The sequence below is a fragment of the Eretmochelys imbricata genome, chromosome 3 (assembly GCF_965152235.1).
Source record: "Eretmochelys imbricata isolate rEreImb1 chromosome 3, rEreImb1.hap1, whole genome shotgun sequence".
NCBI lineage: Eukaryota > Metazoa > Chordata > Testudines > Cheloniidae > Eretmochelys > Eretmochelys imbricata.
Window position 1 is genome coordinate 158,413,060 of NC_135574.1, and position 22,953 is coordinate 158,436,012.

At 45.2% G+C, this 22,953-nt stretch overlaps 1 protein-coding gene across 1 annotated transcript in view; it reads right to left on the reverse strand.

The window, feature by feature from the left end:
- The window catches only part of DNAH14 (dynein axonemal heavy chain 14), a 448,557-nt gene that overhangs the window by 30,439 nt on the left and 395,165 nt on the right, over positions 1 to 22,953 (reverse strand). The window contains 1 exon segment of the mRNA XM_077812193.1: positions 14,637 to 14,834. Within this exon segment, the coding sequence (XP_077668319.1) occupies positions 14,637 to 14,834 (198 nt within the window).

Here is a 22,953-nt window from a genome sequence, read left to right on the forward strand (position 1 = left end):
TCTCTTTATGTATATGCATGCATGCACGCATGCATACATTTACACAGACACACACAAAGGAATAAACAGCATAATTTATTCATAAGTTTATATATGGGCCAAAATATCACATATTAATATAAGATAAATCAATTGACCATCCTTTAAAATAACAAAAAAGGAACAAGACATGGAGAGAATGCAGTATTCTCCTCCTCCCATAAGCGCTGTAAACTTATGTCAATTTACAGGGTGTTTTTGCTTTATATATATGTTAGTTATTTTTAAAATTCAGTAAGAAAAATATTTTCAATTAATGCTGTCACTGTGTTGTTCAGATAGTTCTAAGCTAGTAATTCAATTGTTTCTGCATCAGAGTTAACTTTCCTAATTTTTCCTAGCACTTCTGAGTAGCAGAGGTAGCAGTACAAGAGATCTTTCTGGGGGCTACACTTAGCTGTGCAGAAAAGTTTTACTTACTAGTACTATGGTGCTTCAAGAGTTGTCTCTGTGCATTCACACTTATGGGTGTGTTGAGCTGGGGACTTATGTAAAAAGCCATGTCTGCTGGGGGTTGCAGATGTGCTTTTTCATAACAGAATATTCCCCCGCCTGACACCTCAGATCTTTCTCCTGGAATATAAAGCACTCTGAGGCAGAGAGGAAGGCAGGTGGGAAGTGTGAATGAACTCAGGCAACACGTGAAGAACAACAGTTACAAGTAACCAACCCTTCTTTCTTCTTTGAGGGCTTCTGTGCATTCCCCCTTACAGGAGATTAGCAAGCAATGCTCCCATCAGAGGATGGTGGTTGAGGAATTCTAGGCAAAAATGAACCATAGTACCACCTTACCAAACCAAGCAATGGGACACAATGCCAAATCCAACAAATAGTGCTAAGTAAAAGTTTGAACCCAACTCCATGTTGCTGCTTTGCAAATCTCTACACAGGATCCTATCTTAGACAAGCTAAAGAGGCAGTAGTAAAAGTCCTGGAGTGCACTGTAGCTATGTCCACATGCTGAGTTAGTGTGCAGCAAGCTGACTTGCCAGGCACTAAGTCACTGTGTAGTCATGCTCAGAATGTGTCTTTAAGCCAAGAGATATTGGTCACTTACTTTGGTACTACAATGATTGGGAGCCTATATGTGGCGTTCTCATATCTGATGCTAAAAAGGCACTTCTCCTCCAATGGTATATTCCAGAATAACCAGTTACTTTTATTTTTGTTGGTCCCAGTTTTGATCTCATTTTCAGTCTCTCATAATCTTGTTCAGATAGAATAATAACCTGATCTTCTGTGTCCAAGTTGAGTAGAATAATGGTTTCATTCACTGTCACTGGCGGGATCCAGTCCCCCTCATCAGTTTTGCTTGATTCCAGCACACCTATGTAAAACTCCTCAACCAGGTTGTCTTCAACTATATGCTCTTGACTTTTCTGCATTTGGAATCTGCAGCATTTATGATAGAGCTTCCCAAGGCAAAACACTGTTTAGGGCCATGCTGTGATCCACTTTCCACATAATCTGTATTTACTCTCCCCTCAGCAGTTGCTTTCATAGTGGGTGATTGCATTTTTTGATCTGACCTTTTCTGGCTATATTCTTTTGTATTTAGTGTGTGAATAACCCCTTCTAGGGAATTCAACTCTTTGGCGCGTGCTTTCACAGTTTCCACTGCTTTGCATATACAGAGAGATTTTTCCTCAAGTTACATCTCGTTCACGGAGCAGTCTCTCTCTTAAAACATTGTCTTTACTGCTATCTTTGACCAGAATCTCTGTCAGTTCATCAAAGTCACAGGTCTCACTGAGCTTCCTTAATTCTGTGACACATTACTTTAAACTATCATTAAGTTTTTTTGTGTGCATGTAAAATAATTGTCTCTCTCAAAGGTCTCATTCACAGGCGCAAACTTTCCAAAGTGCCAGTGGGTGCTGGACCCTCCGCTCTGCCCCAGGACCCACTCCCACGCCACCTCTTCTCCCAAGGCCCCACCCCTGCCCCGCCTCCTCCCGCCCAGTTCCATCCCCTCCCTCCAGTGTGACACATACTTGCTCCTCCCCCACTGCCTGCTTCCTGCATGCCAATTGTGGCAGGCAGGAGGAGTGGGGAGAGAGGGGGAGGCGCTGATCTGTGGGGCTGTCCAGCAAGCAGGAGATGCTAATGGAGGTGGGGAGGAGCTGATAGGGGAGCTGTTGGTGGATGCTCAGCACCCACCATTTTTTCCCCATGGGTGCTCCAACCCCAGAGCACCCATGGAGTCGGCGCCTATGGTTTAATTCTTTTTTGGCATGCAATATTCCTCAAATTTGGTCAGTATTTTACTTAAGTTCATGCTTTCACCTTCTTCAAACTTAAAGTTGTTACAAATATCCAATCCTTCCTCCCCAACAATATGCAGAAAGACAGATGATTTCACTTCATCACTTTTCTCCTCTGCCCCTATACAATTCAAATCTCTTTCAGAATTTTTTCCAGTTCTCTGCAACATGCCTGATAATTGCAGACTGGATGGAGTTTGCAACATATCCATTTTTTGGTTTTCTTCCCTTCTTAAATGTATCAAATTACTATTCTGCTCATAAAATATGTACAAAAGCCTTTGTTGTTCTTTGTTTGTTGTTCCACATTCTCCTCTTTCCTGTTATCAGTTTCAAACACAGAATTAACCTAAAAATTACTTCCGTCTCTTTCTCATTTGGCACTTCTGACATGATATAATGATCTTAGAGGTCATTAAACATCAAGCCAGTGAATGAGAAAGGCATAAACGTTTAGTAGAAAACTTGCAAGTGTCCATGGTACACACATACCCTGTGTTCTCCACTCCTGCCGCCAGTGCATGTCTCAAAATTCCTATATTCATAATGCTGTCACTTATGAGGGAGCTTCTCTAAATTATAAATTTTAACAAACATCTCTCTGCAATGAGGAGATCTGGAAGCTTGTCTTTTATTTGTAGTGTCAGTGTCTATTCTAAGAACACCAAGGCAGTTTTTGGTGCCAATGCTGATACTAGTGTAGACTACAGTGCCGGAGCAGTCTGTTTTGATAGAGCCTGTGGCGCTGACATGCTGGGCAGGATGCTCAACCCCACTAGATATATGACTTGGGGAGCTTGATGTCAGGCCCAGTATTGTGTGCAGCACCAAGACTGAGGCAATGGGATATTTAATGGAAGACCTCGGCAGAAGAGGCAGACTTTGAAATTCCTGAAGGACTGCTAGGACAGTTTGGCTGAAAGCTTAAGGAAGCCAAGGGCACCTGCACCATCTGTCATTCCTTGTCCAACTAGTGAAGGCATGCCAAATTATGAACTGTGACACAACATGAGCCTCTCCCTGGAACACTAGACACTGAACATGTGTGTCAGTCTCAGGGTTTGTCTACATTACCTGCTGGATTGACAGGCAGCGATAAATCTAGTCTAGACACGATAAATCGACCGCCGAGTGCTCTCCCGTCAACTCCGGTACTCCACGAGGGCAAGAGGTGCAGGCAGGGTTGACAGGAGAGCGTTAGCCATCAACCTACTGCAGTGAAGGCACCGCAGTAAGTAGATCAAAGTACGTCGACTTCAGCTACATTATTCCCATAGCTGAAGTTGCATAACTTAGATCGATCCCCCCACAGTGTAGTCCAGGCCTCAGGAATGAGGGCTGAACAGTTTGCATACCTTTTGAATCCCCTACCAAGTTTGGGACCTGACATTGTCTTGGGAACAATCCAAGGCAAATTATCCCAACAATTACCCTCTAAATAACCAATAAGAGAAGAAAACAGGCTAACTAGCCAGTCAGGCAGCAGCACAGAGAGCTGCAGTGGCACAGGAGCCAGCAAACAGAGCTGTAAACAGGGGAGTTGGAGTGGGAGTTTGTCTTGTGGTGCTTGTTTGGGGTTTGTTTTTGCTGTGGGTGGTGGTGTTTTGGTGCGGTTTGTGTTTCCCAGATTAACAGGATTTAGGTGGGAAGGCCATGACAGAGGCAGCAGTGGGAGTGACCCATGTAGTGGAAGACACAATGAAGATGACTGGATGTGGAAGCTACATGATCCTGGAGGGGGTACCTGGAAAGAGTTTTGTCTGCATAAAGTGTCGTCTGATAGAGCTGATGGAAGAAAAGATCCGAGGACTGGAGATGCAGGTGAAAAGTCTGGTTGAGTTTAGAAGGGGGTTTGAGTGGATTATGGAGCAAAGACATGAGGCAGCTGAAGGGAAAAGCTCAGACTTGCAGATGGAAGCAGGACCGAAGAACTCTGAGGGGAGACTGCTGGGTGAGGAAAGTGGACAGTGGAAGCATGTGACTAAGAGAACCAGGCAGAGGAAAAGATGGACTAGTGAAGGAGAAATAGAGCTCAAGAACAGGTTTGCAGAGTTGGAAAATGAAGAAGGGGCTCAGCAAGTGATCACTGAAGGTGGAAGGGCAAGGAAGAAGAGAAGAGCGGCTAGTCCTATAGGAACAGGGGAAGAGTCAATGGAGACTACACCGAATATGAGCCCCAGGAGGATACAGGATGGGTTGAAGAGGATTACAAGGGTGAACAGGAATGGAAAGAACTTGCAGCCAGAGGGAACAGGGGATAGACTGGAGAATTGCGCCGTCACCAGGAAAAGGCAGGTCTACGTGATCGGGGACTCCTTACTGAGAAGAATAGACAGGCCTGTAACCAGAGCTGATCCAGAGAATAAAAGGGTGTGCTGTCTTCCAGGTGCTAAGATACAGGATGTGGACCTGAGGTTGAAAAGGATCTTAAAGGGAACGAGAAAGAATCCACTGATTGTCCTTCATGTGGGAACAAATGATACCAGTAGATTCTCACTGGAACGTATCAAGGAAGACTATGCCAGGCTGGGGAAGACGCTTAAGGAAATCCAGGCTCAGGTGATCTTCAGTGGGATTCTGCCTGTTCCTGGAGAAGGGCAACAAAGGTGTGACAAGATTATGACTATCAATAGATGGCTCAGGCAGTGGTGCTATAAGGAGAGCTGTGGGATGTATGGCCACTGGGAGGCATTCATGGACAGAGGACAGTTCTCTCGGGATGGACTTCATCTGAGTAGGGAAGGAAATAGACTTCTAGGATGGAGGCTGGCACAACTGATTAAGAGAGCTTTCAACTAGGAATTTGGGGGAGATGGTTGGGAGATATCCAGGTAATCTCCATGCCGGATTTTAGCATTGAGAGGGAAGAAAACAAAGTAAGAAAGGATACAGCCGTGGGTAGGAGAATGGACATAAGGAGGAAGGGCAGTGTGGATACCAGTCTAATAGGTCATACTGGCTGTAGAATGTCTGTGCCTAATTGGGTAAAGAATGTGAGCGAGGCCAAACAGCAAAAATTAAGATGTTTGTACACCAATGCGAGGAGCCTAGGTAACAAAATGGAGGAACTAGAGCTACTGGTGCAGGAAGTGAAACCAGATATTATATGCATGGAGGAACTAGAGCTACTGGTGCAGGAAGTGAAACCAGATATTAGATGCATCCGATGAAGTGAGCTGTAGCTCACGAAAGCTCATGCTCAAATAAATTGGTTAGTCTCTAAGGTGCCACAAGTACTCCTTTTCTTTTTGCAGATATTATAGGGACAACAGAAACATGGTGGAATAGCAGTCATGACTGGACTACAGCTATTGAAGGGTATGTGCTCTTTAGGAAAGACGGAAATAAAGGTAAAGGTGGTGGAGTAGCACTGTATATCAATGATGAGGTAGAATGTAAAGAAATAAGAAGCGATGGAATGGATAAGACAGAGTCTGTCTGGGCAAAAATCACACTGGGGAAAAAACTACTAGAGCCTCTCCTGTGATAGTGCTTGGGGTGTACTATAGACCGCCGGAATCTAATTTGGATATGGATAGAGCCCTCTTTAATGTTTTTAATGAAGTAAATACTAATGGAAACTGTGTGATCATGGGAGACTTTAACTTCCCAGATAAAGACTGGAGGACTACTGCTAGTAATAATAATAGGGCTCAGATTTTCCTAGATGCGATAGCTGATGGATTCCTTCATCAAGTAGTTGCTGAACCGACTAGAGGGGATGCCATTTTAGATTTGGTTTTGGTGAGTAGTGAGGACCTCATAGAAGAAATGGTTGTAGGGGACAACCTTGGTTCAAGTGATCATGAGCTAATTCAGTTCAAATTGAACGGAAGGATAAACAAAAATAAATCTGCGACTAGGATTTTTGACTTCAAAAGGGCTGACTTTCAAAAATTAAGGAAATTAGTTAGGGAAGTGGATTGGACTGAAGAATTTATGGTCTAAAGGCAGAGGAGGCGTGGGATTACTTCAAGTCAAAGCTGCAGAAGCTATCAGAAGCCTGCATCCCAAGAAAGGGAAAAAATTCATAGGCAGGAGTTGTAGACCAAGCTGGATGAGCAAGCATCTCAGAGAGGTGATTAAAAAAAAGCAGAAAGCATACAGGTAGTGGAAGATGGGAGGGATCAGCACGGAAAGCTACCTTATTGTGGTTAGAACATGTAGGGATAAAGTGAGACAGGCTAAAAGTCAAGTAGAGTTGGACCTTGCAAAGGGAATTAAAACCAATAGTAAAAGGTTCTATAGCCATATAAATAAGAAGAAAACAAAGAAAGAAGAATGCTAAACCCTGAGGATGGAGTGGAGGTTAAGGATAAACTAGGCATGGCCCAATATCTAAACAAATACTTTGCCTCAGTCTTTAATAAGGCTAAACAGGATCTTAGGGATAATGGTAGCATGACAAATGGGAATGAGGATATGGAGGTAGATATTACCATATCTGAGGTAGAAGCGAAACTCGAACAGCTTAATGGGATTAAATTGGGGGGCCCAGATAATCTTCATCCAAGAATATTAAAGGAATTGGCACATGAAATTGCAAGCCCATTGGCAAGAATTTTTAATTAATCTGTAAACTCAGGGGTTGTACCGTATGACTGGAGAATTGCTCACATAGTTCATATTTTTAAGAAAGGGAAAAAAAGTCATCCTGGTAACTACAGGCCTGTTAGTTTGACATCTGCAGTATGCAAGGTCTTGGAAAAAATTTTGAAGGAGAAAGTAGTTAAGGACATTGAGGTCAATGGGAAATGGGACAAAATACAACATGGTTTTACAAAAGGTAGATCGTGCCAAACCAACCTGATCCCCTTCTTTGAGAAATTTCGGAGTAACAGCCGTGTAAGTGAGCTGTAGCTCACGAAAGCTCATGCTCAAATAAATTGGTTAGTCTCTAAGGTGCCACAAGTACTCCTTTTCTTTCTTTGAGAAAGTAACAGATTTTTTAGACAAAGGAAACGCAGTGGATATAATTTACCTAGATTTCAGTAAGGCATTTGATATGGTGCCACATGGGGAATTATTAGTTAAATTGGAAAAGACGGGGATCAATATGAAAATTGAAAGGTGGATAAGGAATTGGTTAAAAGGGAGACTACAATGGGTCATACTGAAACGTGAACTGTCAGGCTGGAGGAAGGTTACCAGTGGAGTTCCTCAGGGATCGGTTTTGGGACCAATCTTATTTAATCTTTTTATTACTGACCTCGGCACAAAAAGTGGGAGTGTGCTAATAAAGTTTGCGGACGATACAAAGCTGGGAGGTATTGCCAATTTAGAGAAGGACTGGGATATCATACAGGAGGATCTGGATGACCATGTAAACTGGAGTAATAGTAATAGGATGATATTTAATAGTGAGAAGTGTAAGGTCATGCATTTTGGGATTACTAACCAGAATTTTAGTTATAAACTGGGGACGCATCAATTAGAAGTAACAGAGGAGGAGAAGGACCTTGGAGTATTGGTTGACCACAGGATGACTATAAGTTGCCAATGTGATATGACCATGAAAAAAGCTAATGCGGTTTTGGGATGCATCAGGCAAGGTATTTCCAGTAGAGATAAGGAGGTGTTATACAAGTTATGCAAGGCACTGGTGAGACCTCATCTGGAATACTGTGTGCAGTTCTGGTCTCCCATGTTTAAGAAGGATGAATTCAAACTGGAACAGGTACAGAGAAGGGCTACTAGGATGATCCGAGGAATGGAAAACTTGTCTTATGAAAGGAGACTCAAGGAGCTTGGCTTGTTTAGCCTAACCAAAAGAAGGTTGAGGGGAGATATGATTGCTCTCTATAAATATATCAGAGGGATAAATACCGAAGAGGGAGAGGAATTATTTAAGCTCAGTACCAATGTAGACACAAGAACAAATGGATATAAACTGGCCATCAGGAAGTTTAGACTTGAAATTAGACAAAGGTTTCTAACCATCAGAGGAGTGAAGTTCTGGAACAGCCTTCCAAGGGAAGCAGTGGGGGCAAAAGACCTATCTGGCTTCAAGATTAAACTCAATAAGTTTATGGAGGAGATGGTATGATGGGATAACATGATTTTGGCAATTAATTGATCTTTAACTATTCATGATAAATAGGCCCAATGGCCTGTGATGCCATGTAAGATGGGGTGGGATCTGAGTTACTACAGAGAATTCTTTCCTGGGTATCTGGCTGGTAAATATTGCTCACATGCTCAGGGTTCAGCTGATCAACATATCTGGGGTCTGGAAGGAATTTTCCTCCAGGACAGATTGGAAGAGGCCCTGGGGGTTTTTCACCTTTCTCTGTAGCACGGGTCACTTGCTGGAGGATTCTCTGCACCTTGAAGGCTTTAAACCATGATTTGAGGACTTCAATAGCTCAGAGATAGGTGAGAGGTTTATTGCAGAAGTGGGTGGGTGAGATTCTGTGGCCTGCATTGTGCAGGAGGTCAAACTAGATGATCATAATGGTCCCTTCTGACCTTAATATCTATGAGTCTATGAATCTATGAGTCTATGGGTATGTGTACACTACAAAATTAGATCAAATTTATAGAAGTCGGTTTTTTATAAATTGTTTTTATATAGTCAATTGTGTGTGTCCCCACACAAAATGCTCTAAGTGCATTAAGTGCATTAACTCGGCGGAGTGCTTCCACAGTACCGAGGCTAGCGTCGACTTCCAGAGTGTTGCACTGTGGGCAGCTATCCCACAGTTCCCACAGTCTCCGCTACCCATTGGAATTCTGGGTTGAGATCCCAATGCCTAATGGGGCAAAAACATTGTCGCAGGTGGTTCTGGTACATGTCGTCAGACCCTCCCTCACTCTGTGAAAGCAACGGCAGACAATTGTTTTGCACCTTTTTCTCCTGAGTTACCTGTGCAGACGCCATACCATGGCAAGCATGGAGCCCACTCAGCTCACTGTCACTGTACGTCTCCTGGGTGCTGGCAGATGCGGTACTGCATTGCTACACAGCAGCAACCCATTGCCTTGTGGCAGCAGATGGTGCAGTAGGCCTGATAGCCATCGTCGTCATGTCCGAGGTGTTCCTGGCCACCTCGGTAAGGTGGGTCAGGAGTGCCTGGGCAGACATGGGTGCAGGGACTAAATTAGGAGTGACTCGACCAGGTCATTCTCTTTAGTCCTGCCGGCAGTCCTATTGTACCGTCTTACGGCAAGCAGGCAGGAGATGAGGATGGCTAGTAGTCCTATTAAACCGTCTTCTGCCGAGCAGGCAGGAGATGAGGATGGCTACAGTCCTACTGCACTGTCTGCTGCCAGCCAAAGATGTAAAAGATAGATGGAGTGGATCAAAACAAGAAATACACCAGATTTGTTTTGTATTCATTTGCTCCCCCCTCCCTCCCTCCATGAAATCAATGGCCAATAATCGTTTCGGTGAGGTCTGTCAGGGGCACCTTGAAAAGTTTAATGGAGATTCAGTCCTGCCTGAAATACCAGGGGGCAGGGATAGCTCAGTGGGTTGAGCTGCTAAACCCAGGGTTTTGAGCTCAATCCTTGAGGGGGCCATTCTGTGTGACAGTTTTTGTTTCTCCTTGATGTAAAGCCACCCCCTTTGTTGATTTTAATTCCCTAAGCCACCCTGTAAGCCATGTCGTCAGTTGCCCCTCCCTCCATCAGAGCAACGGCAGAAAATCGTTCCGCGCCTTTTTTCTGTGCAGATGCCATACCATGGCAAGCATGGAGCCTGCTCAGATCACTTTGGCAATTAGGAGCACATTAAACACCACACGCATTATCCAACAGTATATGCAGCACCGGAGCCTGGCAAAGCAAAACCGGGTGAGTAGGCGATGTCAGTGCGGTGATGAGGACATGGACTGAGACTTCTCTCAAAGCATGGGCCCTGGCAATGTGGGCATCATGGTGCTAATGGGGCAGGTTCATGCGGTGGAACGCCGATTCTGGGCCTGGGAAACAACCACAGACTGGTGGGACCGCATTGTGTTGTGGGTCTGGGACAATTCCCAGTGGCTGCGAAACTTTCGCATGCATAAGGGCACTTCCATGGAACTTTGTGACTTGCTTTCCCCTGCCCTGAGGCGCAAGAATACCAAGATGCGAGCAGCCCTCACAGTTGAGAAGTGAGTGGCAATAGCCCTGTGGAAGCTTGCAACACCAGACAGCTACCAGTCAGTCGGGAATCAATTTGGAGTGGGCAAATCTACTGTGGGAGCCGCTGTGATGAAAGTAGCCAATGCAATCAAAGATCTGCTGATATCAAGGGTCGTGACCCTGGGAAATGTGCAGGTCATAGTGGATGGCTTTGCTGCAATAGGATTCCCTAACTGTGGTGGGGCCATAGATGGAACCCATATCTCTATCTTACCACCAGAGCGCCAAGCCGGCGAGTACATAAATCGCAAGGGGTACTTTTCAACAGTGCTGCAAGCACTGGTGGATCACAAGGGACGTTTCACCGACAACAACGTGGGATGGCTGGGAAAGGTACAGCTCGCATCTTCAGGAATTCTAGTCTGTTTCAAAAGCTGCAGGAAGGGACTTTATTTCCAGACCAGAAAATAACCGTTGGGGATGTTGAAGTGCCTATAGTTATCCTTGGGACCCAGCCTACCCCTTAATGCCATGGCTCATGAAGCCATACACAGGAAGCCTGGACAGTAGTTAACTACAGGTGGAGCAAGTGAAGATTGGTGGTAGAATGTGCATTTGGATGTTTAAAAGCGCGCTGGTGCAGTTTACTGACTCGTTTAGACCTCAGCAAAACCAATATTCCCATTGTTGTTACTGCTTGCTGTGTGCTCCACAATATCTGTGAGAGTGAGGGGGAGACGTTTATGGCAGGGTGGGAGATTGAGGCAAATCGCCTGGCTGCTGGTTACGCGCAGCCAGACACCAGGGTGGTTAGAAGAGCACAGGAGGGAGCGATGCGCATCAGAGAAGCTTTGAAAACCAGTTTCATGACTGGCCAGGCTACGGTGTGAAAGTTCTATTTGTTTCTCCTTGATGAAACTCCTCCCCCTCCTTGGTTCACTCTACTTCACTGCAAGCTAACCACCCTCCCCACCTCCCTTCAATCACCACTTGCAGAGACAATTAAGTCATTGTTGCTTCACATTCATGCATTCTTTATTAATTCATCACACAAATAGGGGGATAACTGCCAAGGTAGCCCGGGAGAGTTGGTGGACGAGGGAAGGAAAAGGCCACACAGCACTTTAAAAGTTTAAAACTTTAAAACTTATTGAATGCCAGCCTTCTGTTGCTTGGGCAATCCTGTGGGGTGGAGTGGCTGGGTGGCTGGAGGCCCCCGAACCGCGTTATTGGGCGTCTGGGTGTGGAGGCTATGGAACTTGAGGAGGAGGGCGGTTGGTTACACAGGGGCTGTAGCGGTGGTCTGTGCTCTTGCTGCCTTTCCTGCAGCTCAACCGTATGCTGGAGCATATCAGTTTGATCCTCCGGCAGCCTCAACATTGAATCCTGCCTCCTCTCATCACGCTGCCGCCACCTTTCAGCTTCAGCCCTCTTTTCAGCCCACCACTTACTCTCTTCAGTCCGCCACCTCTCCTCCCGGTCATTTTGTGCTTTCCTGCATTCTGACATTGTCTGCCTCCACGCATTCGTCTGTGCTCTGTCAGTGTGGGAGGACAGCATGAGCTCAGAGAACATTTCATCATGAGTGTGTTTTTTTCGCCTTCTAATCTTCGCTAGCCTCTGGGAAGGAGAAGATCCTGTGATCCTTGAAACACATGCAGCTGCTGGAGAAAAAAAAGGGACAGTGGTATTTAAAAAGACACATTTTATAGAACAATGGGTACACTCTTTCACGGTAAACCTTGCTGTTAACATTACCTACATAGCACATGTGCTTTCGTTCCAAGGTCTCATTTTGCCTCCTCCAACCACGTGGCTAAACCTTCCCCCCTTCCTCCTCCCCGTGGCTAATAGCGGTGAACATTTCTGTTCAGCCACAGGCAAACAGCCCAGCAGGAACGGCCACCTCTGAATGTCCCCATAAGAAAAGCACCCTATTTCAAACAGGTGACCATGTATGATATCACTCTCCTGAGGATAACACAGAGAGATAAAGAACGGATGTTGTTTGAATGCCAGCAAACATACACTGCAATGCTTTGCTCTGCAATGATTTCCGACTACGTGCTATTGGCCTGGAGTGGTAAAGTGTCCTACCATGGCGGATGGAATAAGGCTGCCCTCCCCAGAAACCTTTTGCAAAGGCTTTGGAAGTACATCCAGGAGAGCTTTATGGAGATGTCCCTGGAGGATTTCCGCTCCATCCCCAGACACGTTAACAGACTTTTCCAGTAGCTGTACTGGCCGTGAATGCCAGGGCAAATTAATCATTAAACATGCTTGCTTTTAAACCATGAATACTATTTTAAAAGGTACACTCACCAGAGGTCCCTTCTCCACCTTTCGGGTCTGGGAAGCAGCCTTGGGTGGGTTCGGGGAGTACTGGCTCCAGGTCCAGGGTGAGAAACAGTTTCTGGCTGTTGGGAAAACTGGTTTCTCCACTTGCTTGCTGTGAGCTATCTACAACCTCCTCCTCATCATCTTTCTCGTCCCCAAAACCTGCTTCCATGTTGCCTCCATCTCCATTGAAGGAATTAAACAACACGGTTGGGGTAGTGGTGGCTGAACCCCCTAAAATGGCATGCAGCTCATCATAGAAGTGGCATGTTTGGGGCTCTGACCCAGAGCGGCCGTTTGCCTCTCTGGTTTTCTGTAGGCTTGACGTAGCTCCTTAAGTTTCACGCGGCACTGCTTCGCATTCCTGTTATGGCCTCTGTCCTTCATGCCCTGGGAGATTTTGACAAATGTTTTGGCATTTCGTAAACTGGAACGGAGTTCTGATAGCACAGATTCCTCTCCCCATACAGTAATCAGATCCCGTACCTCCTGTTCAGTCCAGGCTGGAGCTTCTTTTGCAATTCTGGGACTCCATCATGGTCACCTCTGCTGATGAACTCTGCACTCACCTGCAGCTTGACATGCTGGCCAAACAGGAAATGAAATTCAAAAGTTCGCGGGCCTTTTCCTGTCTACCTGGCCAGTGCATCTGAATTGAGAGTGCTGTCCAGAGTGGTCACAATGGAGCACTCTGGGATAGCTCCCGGAGGCCAATACCGTCTAATTGCATCCACAGTACCCCAAATTCGACCCGGCAAGGCCGATTTCAGCGCTAATCCCCTTGTCAGGGGTGGAATAAGGAAATCGATTTTAAGAGCCCTTTTAGTAAAAAAAAGGGCTTTGTCGTGTGGATGGGTGCAGGGTTAAATCGATTTAACGCTGCTAAATTCGACCTCAACTCCTAGTGTAGACCAGGACTATGACACAACAGATAGTTCCATTTAGCTCTTGGCAGCTAAGGAACTGAGATGGTCAAGGGGATGCACTCCCTTATGTCAATGGAGCCGATGATATCCTAGCACAAAAGCGCTCCTGCATTCCATAATGGACGTAACTCTTTTCTATCATTCTGCAGATCGATGCTAGAGGTGCTAGATCTCCTAAATGGGAATTCACAGAAGCCCTTGAAGAATCAATTTTTTTCTTAAAAATGCTACATTGGTTTTGCTATAAACAGGCTTTAGTTTAATTTCTACTCACAATAAATTCCCATGCTCCTCAGGGGTAACTTGTTTCCGAGTAAATGCCTGTATCCCTGCTTAGCTAGAGGATCTTAAAAGGATCAAATGCCATTTCATATCCCAGTACATATATCTGACTATAATTATAAGACATTATAATGTATTTTAAAGTGTGATTGTAATCTCACTACCACACTGTGCCATTTTTCAATACCCCTTTGTAGTTAAACATCACATCACATGATTTTTTTTAAAAATGGGGGGGTCATTTTGTTATTGGTACCACAGCAAAGCAGGACCCAGGAGCTAAGAGTGTGCAAATAAATCCTTCTGTTGCTCATTTCCAGAAGTTTGCCACTAAGTCAGTCACATGCAAACGCATAAAATGACAGTGGTGCATTTTGACCATAGAGATGCACCTTGAGCTCTTATTTTATTTACAAAAATTCATACAAGTATGATAATCAAAGTGTGCCACTGTAATTCAGATCAATGCAACTAAGTATATTGTATTTCACCAACCATTTCCAAAAAACACATACAGGTGCATGTATACAATTTTAATCTGAATGATGAGAGCCTTCTGTGCCATAGTAAAGTTTAACAATTAATTGCTATTCAAAATTTAGATTTGGAAATCCATATTCTGAAGTTCAGTAATTTATAAGGCTGAAAATATTTGATGCAGTATAAAGCTACAACTTATTACAACACTTGAGAATAGTGAGAGATAAAATATTTTTCCTACCCCATCACTAGAGTAAGCGAAACCCTCCTGCAATACAACAGGGTTATAGAAATTGTTCAGAATGCTGAGCAAGCAACGACGGTCCCAGTGGTCAGTCACACGACCTCCATAGACTACCTCTCCAGTCAGATAACACATTGCTTGCCAAGGAATCTCTTCTTTGTTTGCCAGAAGCATCCCCAAGATCTGTATGGAAACCTTTGGAGGAAAAGATTGAAGTTAAGCATTAGTATTGTTACTTTAACTTGACTCTTGTTAAAGAGAGTGGTCACTTTGGATGGGCTATTACCAGCAGGAAAGTGAGTTTGTGGGGGGGGGGGGGCGGAGGGTGAGAAAACCTGGATTTGTGCTGGAAAGGCCCAACTTGATGATCACTTTAGATAAGCTATTACCAGCAGGAGAGTGGGGTGGGAGGAGGTATTGTTTCATGGTCTCTGTGTATATAATGTCTTCTGCAGTTTCCACGGTATGCATCCGATGAAGTGAGCTGTAGCTCACGAAAGCTCATGCTCAAATAAATTGGTTAGTCTCTAAGGTGCCACAAGTACTCCTTTTCTTCTTGTGGTTATGTTATCATCATCAGAACCTCATGATATAGGTGAATCCTTCAAGAACACCCTCCTAGCTGCATACTAACTATAAAAACAGATTAAAATAAAATATTGGTGCGCCAATAGGTGTATTTGCACTTTCTGTGCCTCAGATCAGAGATTTTAGGTAGCAGTGTCCATTTGACTCTGCTTTCTCCTCGTCTTATGCCCTGCATCAGGGCTATATAGCGCTTTGCAGGCAAACCATCCTCAGTTCCTTCTCTATCACAGAGCTTATTGGTAAGAAACTCCAAGCAAGCAGGAGGAGGGCAGGTAGTGGAGCACCCACAGGGACATACATCTTGAAGAACCACAGTTACTGCACAAGGTGAGTAAACTTATCTTCTTCGAGTCCCTACAGGTGCTCCACTGCAGGTGACTCCGCAGCAGTGCCCCAATGGAGGGGTGGGGCTTAGGAATTGAGTCTAGAATTGAGGATAAGACAGTGGACCAAATATGGCATTGGACATTGATTCTGCATGACGTTCAGCAAATGTATGAGCAGATGTCCAAGTCACTGCTCTGCACATTTCTGTGACTGGAATGTTTTTGAGGAAGTCTGTGGAAGTGGAGAGAGATCTCATGGAGTGCATTCATCCCCTAGGAGGAGGCTGAATGTTGTGAGAATGATAGCAACAGGTAATGCAGTCCGATATCCATCTAGACAGTCTTTGTTTACCAACTGAGGATCTCTTAGCTCTGTCTGCAATGGAGAGAAATAGTATGGGAGCTCTCCTGAAGGACTTAGTCCTATCCAAATAGAAGGCTAGTGGTCTCCTGACATCATGTGTGTAATGTCGCCTCCCTTTTGTCCCAGTGTGGTTTATATGAAAGTCTGAAGGTATTTTTGGTAGGAACTTGGGGTACGGTCATAGTGTAACCTTGTCTCTGAAAAAGATTATAAACGGGGGGGAGGGGAGGTTATGCCATTCGAGCCCCTATCTCTACCACTCTCCGAGCGGAAGTAATGGATACTAGGAATGTGGTTTTCATGAAGAGAGCTGATGGGCATGGGTTCAAAGGGAGGCTTTGTAAGGCACCTGAGGACAAGGTTGAGATCCCATACCGATGTAGGTCATTTGATTTGTGGGAAGAGGTTACTCATTCCCTTGAGAATTCTTCTTGTGAAAGGATCAGCAAAACCAGAACAACCTTCTATCTTATGATGGAAGACAGTGATGGTTGCAAGATGCACCTTTATGGAGTTTGCAGGTAATCCTGACATCTTTAGTTCTAGGATGTAATCTCACACAAGTGGTAGTGGAGAGGATGTAGAAGTACTGCGTCTCAAGTCACCAGAGTTTGAACATACATGTGAAAGTAGTTTGCTTCCTGAGATGTAACAGTATCACCTTTATATACTCCGAACAGATCATTTCCAAGCTTTGGAACTAGCAAAGGGCCATGCCTTGAGCTGGAGATTGGGGTGGTGTACCTAGCTAGTGTCGTGAGAGAGGAAATGAGGAACAGGCTGGAGAGTGATTGGTTGGCACATCGCCAGTTGAGTAGGTATGGAAATCTTTATCACTATAATTCTGTTGATTTTCTGATTCCACAATCTAAGCAGGAGAATGATGTGACACTCAAGAACTTGAATTAAGTGACTTACATGTATGCTCCATGTATTGTGGGGAACTCATCCTGAATGTTGCAGATACTGTGATCATGGGGGTCAATATGCCACAGTTGAGGATCTTATGGGTGACACACATTCACCCAACTTGGAGGATACCAAGGAAAGTAATTAGGAGTTAAATCTTTACATTCATAAGGCTAGTTTGTATTGCCTTTACTGTTATTGTTTTTTTGTTTCTGACTTGCTCTATTCTTCAGTGAAGGCCTCCTGCTGAAGTCTAAAGAGGAATCAGATGATGGCAATCCTTTTATTGATGGGATAAGAAATGGTTACTCACCCTGTGCAGTAACTGTCCTTCTTCGAGATGTGTGTCCCTATGGGTACTCCACTCTAGGTGATTACTGAGCAGTACCCTCTAAGGTGGAGGGGGCTTCTGAGTTGAATCCAGTACAGCAGAAAGTACAATCGAGCTGAATATCGTGTCACAGTGGAGTCATGGGTGATTGCATAGTGTTCAGAGAACGTACACACAGAAGCCCAAGTGGCAGCTTTACATATTTTGATGATTGGTACGTTATTAAGGAAGGCCGTGGAGGAGGCGATGAACCTTGTTGAATAGGTGTATATGAGCGAGGGCGGCTCAGTGTTATGAGATGCGTAGCAGGAGTTAACGCAGTGTGAAATCCATTTGGAAGGTCTTTGGCTAGAGAGTGCCAACCCCTTTGATCTGTCTGCTATCAAGATGAATAACTTTTCGGTCTTTCTGAAGGGTTTTGTTCTGTCTAGACAAAAGGCCAGAGCTCTTCTGACATCCAGGGTATGCAGTACTGCATCCTTGGGGTTCAGATGCAGTATGGAGTAGAAGACGGGCAAGTGAATTGTCTGACTGAGGTGGCATGCAGAAGAGGTAAAAAATTAGGTAAAAATTTGGTGTGAGGTCGAAGCATGACCTTGTCCTTAAAAAACAATGCAAAAAGGGGATATGCCATCAGGGCCTTTAGCTCACCAAACCATCATGCCAATGTGATGGCTATCAGGAATGGTGTCTTTGTCAACAGATGGAGTAGTGAACAAGAAGCCAGAGGTTCAAAGGGAAGTCTTGTGAGGCATTTAAGGACCAGATTGAGGTCCCATATTGGAGATGGATGTTGGACCACTGGGTAGAGGTTTCCAAGCCCTTTTAGGAACCATCCTGTGGTTAGGAGGCTAAAGATAGAAGAGCCCTGAATGGGGGTGTGTGAAAGGCTGTGATGTCTACCAGGTGGACTCTTATTGAACTAATCAATAAACCGGAAGTTTTTAGGGCTAAGGTATAATCTAGTATATCTGGAAGTGATGCAATCATTGGTGAATGCTGTCTATGGACACACCAACTGGCAAAATGTGTCCATTTCTGACAATACATGTAGCAAGTAGATTGTTTCCTAGTGTGTAGTAGCACTCTTTTTACTTGTTGAACAGGTGATCTCTACCCCAGTGAGCTCTCTCTTAATCATGTTTGAGAGGAAACATCTTGAAATTGGGGTGAAGAATTCTCCCGCGGTCTTAGGAGAGGAGGTGGGGAGTGTTGTGAAGAATGATTGGACAGCAAACAGCCAGCTGTAGGAAGTAAGGAAACCACATTTGCCTGGGCTAGGTGGGGGTTATTAGGATGACTTGGCCCTATTCTTTTTTTGTTTTGAGCAATGTCTTGCTTATTAGAGGAGTTGGAGGGAACATATACAGTAGGGTTGATGACCACTGAAGCTGAAAAGCATCCCTTAAGGACTCGGAACCCAATCCGCTCCTCGAGCATACGCGGGTGCATTTCTTGTTTGCTTCTGTGGTGAACAGATCTATCTGGAGAGTGCCCCTCTGGTGGAATATGGGATGTAATATGTTGGGATTTATTTCCCATTCATGGTCTTGGAAGAAGTGTCCGCTGAGTTCATCCACAGTAATATTCTGGATTCCTGCTAGACAGGCTGTTGTGATAGTAATACGGTTTTGTATGCACCAATTCCAAACTCTGACTGCCTTGGTGCAAAGGGATGGGGAACTTGCTCCCCCTGGAGGTCAATGTAAAACGTGCATGATATATTTTCCATCATGATTTCTATGTGCTTGCCTTTGATTAGCAGTAGGAATCAGAGACCGGTGCATCTTACTGCCCTGAGTTCCAGGAGATTGATATGTAGCATCATCTCCTTGCTTTGGATCATGCGAGTTTCTAGATGTGCTCCCCAGCCTAACAGAGAGGTATCCATTGTTATAAGACCATTGGGGAAGGATTTGTGAATGGAACTCCTGTGCACACATTGTGATGGTTCTTCCACCAATTGAGAGATTGTTTCACAAAGGCAGGTATGGAAAGGAGCATATGTAGACTGTGTCTGGCGAGCAAGTAAACGGTTCTGAGTCATCCTTGGAAGCAGTGCATTCAAAGTCTGGTGTACTGAAGTTGGTGGCTGACATGTGATTCAGTAATTGAATGTAGTTCCTGACCATGGTTTGTGGACTGAGTTGAATCATGTTTGCTACATTGGTGAGGGCTACGAACCTGTGTTGAGAAAGGTAGGCTCTTGCCATCACTGAATTGTGCCTCTATGAATTTTGGGTTCTGTTCCAGGGTCAATGTTGATTTTTGTATATTCAGTTGTAGACCCAATTAGAGGAAGAGGCCTTTCTTGTGGAGTTGGGCTGCTACCACTGATATGATCTTTGAAAAGACCATTGGGGCAGATAATAGGCTGAAGGGGAGCACTCATTTTTTAAAGTAATCCTGGCCAATAACAAAGAGGAGGAACCATTTGTGGGATGAATGGCTAGATGCATAGTGATGTGGAAATATGCACTGTTGCTAGCAGTCTTTGTGCCTTCAATTTGTAATTTCTAAGTTTAACAAAGGCACACTCACGTCTCGCGAGCACCCCATGGCCAAGTGCACACTCACTTTCTCTTTGGTGGGTCTTCAGTGACTCAGTCCCGTGGCCAAATCATACACAGTCTGTCTACAGGGGCCTTTTCAGTGCCCTCTGTAATGCCTCTCTCAGTTTGTCCCTGCTCTGGAATAGAGAGGTGCCTCAGGGCTCCTTCCCTGAAGGCAATGTGTTTGCCCTCTCAGGGCCTTTCTGGCCCCAGCTCTTCAGCTGGGCCACTACAGTTCAGTTTCCCCTCTGAGGTGCCTCTAAGTCCAGGCCACTTCCCTCAGTGACTAATGGGGGGTTGGGAGGACCGAGGTGCCCGCCCACTAGTCCGGGTCCCAGCTCAGGGACCCTGTAAATAGCAGCTGTTGCTGTGTCCCTTTATCTAAGTTGCGCTGCTGCTCTAATTCCCTGGGCCACTTCCCTGTGGCATCTTCCCTCTTACTTCAGGGCCTTGTCTTGATGGAATCCCTGCAAGCAGCTTAAGGCTCCTTCTCGCTCTCCCCGGTTCTGGCAGAACTACCTCATGTGTGCAGCTCCCTCAGCCAGCCACACACCATCCATGCCCCTCCAGCTCTACCAAGGAACTGAATTTGTACTGGCCCTGCAGCTCTTCTTATACTAGTGTGCTGGGCCCTGATTAGCTGCTTCCCACACAGACGCTCTAGGCAGGTTGGAGGACCTCTCGACTGCCCTTTTCTGGGGTGGGGTGTGACAGGGTCACAAAGCCTGCAGCAGGGGGCCTCAGAGCCTAGTCCACCCCATCACACTAAGTCAACAGTGTCTTGAAGTTTGAGGGCTGAAAACCAATCCCCTTGCTCTAGTGAAGGAATTATTACTGCAAACATCACTATTTTGAATTTCCGCACCTTCACATAGGTGTTGAGTAGTCTCATATCTAGGATGAGTATCCAACCTCCACTCTTTTTTGATACCAGGAAGTACCTTGAATAAACCCCCTTCCCTCTGTGCTGCATGGGGACTGATTCTAGAGCTCCCAAACATAAGATAGTGTCTATTTCTTGGTGAAGCACACTCTCATTAAAGGCGTCCCTGAAGAGGGATGGAGAAGGGGGAAGTGAAGTGAAGTGTATTGAATAATCTGTGGAAAAGATCTCCAAGACCCACTTGTCTGTAGTGATTAACTCCCAGGCTCGCTTAAAGTCCTGAAGGTGTTTGCCAAAGGAAGGAAGGCTCGTGAACTGGTGCAGCAGGAGAGGATGAGGATGGTAGTTCACACTCTCAACAGACATGCCAAAATTGCTGTTTGGAAGTGGATGGGTGTGAGGCAGAAGGCTGAGAAGTGGATAGTTTCCTTCTCTGAAACCTCTGCCTTCTTAGGTGTGGTTCATATCATAGGCGCTGACTCTGTAGGTGCTCTGGGGCAGGAGCACCCACGGGGAAAAAATGGTGAGTGCAGAGCATCCACCGGCAGCTCCCCATCAGCTCCCCCCCACCAAGGGCCCCATGGTCATATCAGTGCCTTCCCCTCCCTCCTTTCCCACACCTCCCGCCCACCACAATCAGCTGTTTTGCGACGTGCAGGCAGGAGGCTGGGAGGGAGGGGGAGTAGGCGGGACAGGGGTGGAGTGGGGGTTGAGTGGGGGGAAGAGGCAGGGCAGGGGTGAAGCAGAAAGAGGAGAAACTTGCGTGCGGCCTTTGGGGAAGGGTGGAGTGGGGGTAGGGCCTGGGGTTGAGCACCCCCCAACATTTTGAAAACTCAGCACCTGTGGTTCATTTGCCCTCTGAGGGGGGACGAATTGGATTGGGCAGGATCTTTGTGCTGTCTGAGACTTGTCGAGTTTTCTCTTGTATGAAGGGGTATAAATGCCAAGAGAATGCAAAGTCACTCTGGAATCCTTCAATATTCACAGAGGCTCATCCATCAAATCTGTGAACCATTTAGAACCATTGAAAGGAAGGTTCTTGACCATGGTTTGAACCTCCTTAGGGAAACCAGAGAGCTGGAGCCAGGAGGCTCTTCTCATTACCACTGCTGTGGCAACTGAAAGAGTGGTGGCATCAGCAGCACCAAGGGAGACTTGCAACATTGTTCTGGCCAATAGTTAGGCCTCTGCCACAATCACTTAAAACTGCTCCCTGTGTTCTGCTAATAGGTGGTTGACAAAGGAGGTGAGTTTGGTAAAGCAGATGTAGTAATATTTTGCCATCAAGGCCTGATAATTGGCAATTCTGAACTGAAGAGAGGCTGAGGAGTAAGCCTTTCTTCCTAATAGATCCAGGCACTTGTGATCTTTATCATGTGGTGCTGATTTAGCATGGTGCTGCCTACCACATTCCTTCACCACATCTACTATCAGGGAGTTAAGTGAGAGGTGGGAAAATAAAAACTCTGAGTCCTTTGCTGAGATGTAATACTTCCTGTCTGCTCTTTTACATGTAGGGGGAATGGAAGCTAGTGTTTGCCAAACAATCTTTGCTGGATCTAAAAGAGCCTCATTAACAGGTAAGTCTATAAGGGCCTCTGAAGGTGGAGGATATCAAGCTGCTTATGATGAGGCCCCATAACTTCCATTTAGTTTGGACTAATTCAGTCTCCCGTTTGTAATGTTTCCTATCAACATTTGTTATTATCTGTTATTGTGACATCTTTTGAACTTTCACATACTTTTTACAGTTGAGCCCACAATTAGGGTAAATTGGTAGGTTCAATTATCACCATAGAGCTCAGTGCTGTTGTATCTAAACTAAAAACCTACTGCCTGAGAATAAAAAACAAAATTAAAATGTATCTTTTAAAAAAGTAGAGTAACAGAATTCACTAGTGTTACTAAGTTCCAATTACTAAAAAGTAACTACTATCCTATCTAAGCAACAAGTAACTATAAAATGGATATTAATGTTGTTCCATCTGCTCTGCCTAGGGTGGTTGCAAAGAACTGAGTGGAAGTTAGGGTCTCAGACTCTTTATACCCTTGGGAAGGGGAGCATGAGGGCACGCGGAGTGTGAATGCGAGCCCTACTGCACACTGCTAGTGAAAATATTGCAAACTATTACACTGGGGTGCCCAACACACCATGAGTGGGATCCACATGTGCAGTGATCAAAGAAGAACAATTACCTGTTGGCTTCAGGAATTATGGAGTCTTTGTTTCTCCACAGAGTTTTCATGATCCATACCACTAGTGGTATTGGAAGGAATATGGGGTACCCTTCCTGTATTGTAGGGAAAAATGATACATGGTGGTCTTCCATAATCTTCTCTTTTTGAGATACATCTATAAAT